This window comes from Silene latifolia, chromosome Y, assembly GCF_048544455.1.
Source record: "Silene latifolia isolate original U9 population chromosome Y, ASM4854445v1, whole genome shotgun sequence".
NCBI lineage: Eukaryota > Viridiplantae > Streptophyta > Magnoliopsida > Caryophyllales > Caryophyllaceae > Silene > Silene latifolia.
The window spans coordinates 215,162,617-215,167,445 of record NC_133538.1 but is presented as its reverse complement, the minus strand read 5'-3'; the positions used below and the strand labels follow the sequence as shown (position 1 = coordinate 215,167,445).

General features: G+C 34.3%; 1 protein-coding gene across 1 annotated transcript; it reads right to left on the bottom strand.

Annotated features, from left to right (window-relative positions):
* Positions 1-528: 528 nt before the first annotated feature.
* On the bottom strand, positions 529-3,612 carry LOC141630069 (uncharacterized). The gene is made up of 4 exons (XM_074442948.1): positions 3,558-3,612; positions 1,177-1,583; positions 799-953; positions 529-691 (listed from the first exon to the last, which is right to left on the bottom strand). Exons 1-4 carry the CDS (start codon positions 3,610-3,612, stop codon positions 529-531), a joined length of 780 nt encoding a protein of 259 aa, XP_074299049.1.
* Between the last annotated feature and the right edge of the window lie 1,217 nt (positions 3,613-4,829).

The following is a 4,829-nucleotide window of genomic DNA, read 5'->3' as shown; positions in this document are numbered from 1 at the left end:
GAGAAGCTTGTCTTGATGTTCCATCTTGATCCATGTAGCGGGAGTGAGCTCCAATCTCCATCTTTAGTCTTTTCAAAAATTACAATTTAAAATTACATAATAAACCTATTTACATTCTAATATCAAAACCGTAATAAATAAAGAAAACCAAACGGAGATACGAGATCTCAAATTACATTGAAAATTATGTTCCCATCATTTTTTTTTTGGTGAAATGTGAAAATTGTATTAATAATTAGGCAAGTTACATTATCATTCACCATACAACAACCATGCATAACCAAACTAGCACACTTAATGAACTAGAATATGACACTTAAACCAATCATGCTCTCTATGACTACCCATAATTTGTTCAAAGCCCCTCGCCCTTAAAGCTGTAAGGCTCTGAAGTTTCTTAAGAATACATTAAGGTCTAGACACTCTATGCTCAACACGACTGACATTTCTACTTTCCCAGATCAGATACACCAGTCCAGCAACTGTAGCCATTAGCACTTGTTTCTTCAACAAAGACCTACATCTCCACTAAATAATCCACTCTATCACATTAGGTTGCGAAGGAGCAGGGAGCCACATCTGAACCAGACTTAGGCATCTCCTACTAAACCCACACTCAAAAAACAAATGAGCTTTAGACTCATCAACAGTCCCACAAAGAAAACACAAGCCATCAGTCAATATACCAAACCTGCACATTTTATCTTTTGTTAACAGTCGCTGATTGATGAACAACCAACTAACAAAAGTAGCTTTAGGGAGAGCCACCCTATTCCAAACATAAGAGAACCACTGAACCTTCTGGTGCTATCCCAGCAGCCACTGATAGCCATCCCGTGCTGTGTAGACAGGCCAGAGACCAGCAGTGAAACCAGGTAGCATCCTACTCTTAACTTTGCACAGTTGACGCCAAGACCAGCTGGAGTAACAAGGAGCTTGATAATCCCACCAATCTTGATGCTTAATATAAATGTGATTCACCCATTTAACCCACAAAGAGTCCTTCTTCTAAGCCACCCACCAGACATACTTACCAAGCATAGGAAGGTTCCACAGTCCAGCATTAAGGGTACCCAGACCACCATATTTTTTAGGCAAGCAACATTGATCCCAAGCAATAAGAGGAACGTTTGCAAAATTCTCAGAATGAGACCACAATTAGTTCCTACATATTACCTCAACTCTAGCAATCACTCCTTTGGGCAATAAGAAAATCCTAGCCCAGTAAGAGTGCATTTGAGAAAGAACATGCCTAACCAAAACTAACCGTCCTGCATAACTGAGCTTCTTGGTGCCCCAACCCCTAATTTTCTTAACAATTTTATCCACCAGCACATTGCTATCAGCACTAGAAAGTCTTTTATAAGAAATAGGAATTCCTAGATACCTGAAAGGGAAGGACCCTTGCTGAAACCCAGACAGCTGCAGAATCTGATCCCTGACCATCTGGTTCACCCCATTCATATAGATGTCAGATTTAATTCTATTAAAGCAGAGGCTAGAAGCTTCAGAGAAGGAAAGAAAACCCCTCATCAAGACCTTAACAGAATTATTGTCCCCTTTACAAAAGAGAAGCAAGTCATCTGCAAAGCACACACTACTACAGATACAGGCTATAACAACGGTCAAAAACCGTTGTTATATAAAAAAGCGGACGTTGTTAAAGCGTCCGTTGTAGAAGGTTTTAACAACGGTTGGTTTACTTAACGAAACCGTTGTTAAAACTATTAACAACGGTTTTATGTATAAAAACCCGTTGTGGAAAGTGTGACTCAATTTTGGGGGGAAAGTTATAACAACGGGTTGTAATATACAAAACCGTTGTTATAACTAAAGACAACGGGTTGTTTCGCAATAACCGTTGTTGTTTGTTCTTAAAAAATAAAAAAAAATTAAATTAAATATTACTAGATGCATGCATAATTACGGCCTGTTAGAATTCCGATGCATGCATTATTACTGACATCACTGTACATATGAACGGATAATATGGAATGAGAAGGGTTAGTAATAGGATTTGAAGCAGCATTATTGAGAGATATGATGATGATTATTATGGCACAACTTCCTAACATATATATTAATTAAAAAGCAATTAACTCAACCCACACATTGCTTAGTATAAATACATTGCATATCTCAACTAACATTTCCATTATCTCATATATTCATCTCCAAACTCTAACTGTTAAAACAAACTCTACTTAATCTTTCAAATCAAACTCAAAAAACTCTAACAAAATGAATGATTTCATCCTAAAGACTCTTACCATGATCGAGAACAACAACAACTTCATCCGCTGGTTCCTCCATATTGAGGAAAGTTTCAGGAGCTACCTTGCGGAAGCTCGATCCGCACTGAAGCACGCCAAAGAAAATGGCTTGACGGAGCAAAGAAAGATTGCGGCTATATGACGATATAGCAACTGCTGAACGGAACCTCCAAATAGCCAAGGAGGAGAGGACGGATACGATAGAGCACAATAAGATCCTCCATGAAAATATAAGAATTGCATTTTTACATATGTAATTTTTTTTTTTAATTTATGTATTTATAAATATATATATATATATATATATTAATTATGTTTATCTTACTTCTTCATCTTGCTTCTTCATTGTTTTAGTAACTAATTATGCGAACAATACTTAAACAAATAACATAATGGTCGATAAAAACACATACATGCAAAAGAAATAAATAGAAAAAGAAAATAATGACGATGAAACTAACAGTGACGGCGAGATTTACCTGATAAATACAGAACGTAATAGACGATGAAATCACAGTGACGGCGAGAAGATAAAGCGACGATGAGAAAGAGAGAAATAGAGAAAGAGAGAAAGAGAGTGTGTATGTGTTTTGTGTTTGTTTGTCTGTTGTGTTTGTGTTTGTGTATTAAGGGTTGTGTTTTGTGGGCAGAAGACTTACTGTTTGTGTGGTTTATAGTATGGAAGGTATTGACAACGGTTATTAAACAACAACCGTTGTGAAATATGTTTTAACAACGGTTGTAAAAAACACCCGTTGTTAAATAAGTTTTAACAACGGGTTTCAAAAATAACCGTTGTGATTACTTTTCACTAACTTTGCGCCAATTTTGCGCCAAATTATTAACAACGGTTGTGCATGTGTGACCCGTTGTTAAAACTAATAACAACGGTTTTTATAACCATACCCGTTGTAATTGATTTTAGTAAAATTCGCGCCATACATTCTACAACGTCTATTGTGATTTTCGTGAATAATCGTTGTTAAAGGGGCGTTGTAGTTGCCTGGATTTGTAGTAGTGACAGATGACAAAGCTTGAGCCTCTTACAAAGGGGATGAAAGTGAAACTCATTAGAAGTAGTGACCAAGTCCAGGATCCTAGTCAAATACTCCATACACAAAGTAAACAAAAGGGGAGACATGGGATCCCCTTGCCTAATCCCCCTAAGGCCCTTAAAATACCCAAACTGGTTACCATTCAAGGATAAAGAAAAGGAGGTAGAGGTGACACATTGCATTATCCACTGAACCATCTTATGGGGAAAATTAAGAGCATTCAGCATACCTTCAATAAAGCTCCATTCAATGGAGTCATAAGCCTTCTTTAAATCAATTTCCATCATCACTCATGGGGAACAAGTCTTTCTATTATAGAGCCTCACCAAGTCCTGGCAAACGAAAACATAATTTGACTAAGGTCACACTAGGTATTACAAATTACAATAGATCGCAAAAATACGTAAATAAAACCATTCAACGATTCATTCAACTAAATAAAATGCATCAACTAAAAAGAAATTAAACATACAAGACATAATTCTTTAATTATGTAGATTAATTTTACCCTAACCACCTATTTAAATGATCAAATTAAGTGACAATTCCTCAATTAATCACATTAATTTTAATCTTAATTCACATTAAACTTGTAATATGAATTTAATCCATTCATTATTTTAAACCTCTTTAAAATAATTAGGTATCTATGAATTATGAACCGCTTCACAATAATTTATCATACATTGTAAATATAATGTATAATCTTTCTAGACCAAAACAAACAAAGCAAAACCGAAAAATACTTTTTTTTTTTCTTTTGGTCTCGGCAAACAAAAAAAAAATAGAAAAAAAAAAATTTCTTTGCTCTCGGCTGGAGTAAAACGAAAAAAAACAGAATTTTTGTTTCCTCCTTTTTCTCGGCATTTCAGCAAAAACACCCAATTTTTTTTTTATCTCGGCTGAAAAATCCTAAAACCAAAAAAAACTCAATTTTTTTTTCTTTTGGAAAAACAGCCGCAGCCTTCGATCGAAAAAACGAACAATTGTTTAAAGTTGCTATTAACAAGATTGACATATTCAACTTTTAATTTAAATACATATTCAAACTAGATCATTCAAATTTAACCTGTTAAAAGAATATCTAAATTATGATAAAACCGATTATCATAATTGATTTGAACTTTTGTTAAATTAAGTTATATGCCAAAAAAAAAAGCAAAAACAATTCATCAATCCGACAAAAACGATTTCCATTTACATCTCGATTTATTAAATCGAAACATCTACAAATTATCATATTATTATCTTAACAGATTAAAACAACAATCTGAAAGAATCAAATGGAAATAAAACAACAAAAAAACGAAACAAATCGGCTGCAAAAAAAATTTCTTCTCGGCAAAAAAAAATTTGATCCGATTAAATTTTTTTTTTTTCGAAACCCTAATTATAGTTTACATCCAATTTTATGAAAATCATGAAAATAAAATTCGTGGCTTTGGCTCTGATACCACTTGTGGGAAATTATCTGTATACTTCCCATATTATTAAAGATTAT

Bases quoted from the DNA above. Each gene is read 5' to 3' on its own strand.
- LOC141630069 (XM_074442948.1), bottom strand. From the start codon at position 3,612: ATGGAAATTGATTTAAAGAAGGCTTATGACTCCATTGAATGGAGCTTT. The intron at 954-1,176 runs GTAATATGTAGG...TTAAGCATCAAG, and splicing joins GAGTGATTGCTAGAGTTGAG to ATTGGTGGGATTATCAAGCT. The intron at 692-798 runs GTTCAGTGGTTC...TAAAATGTGCAG, and splicing joins TGCTGGGATAGCACCAGAAG to GTTTGGTATATTGACTGATG.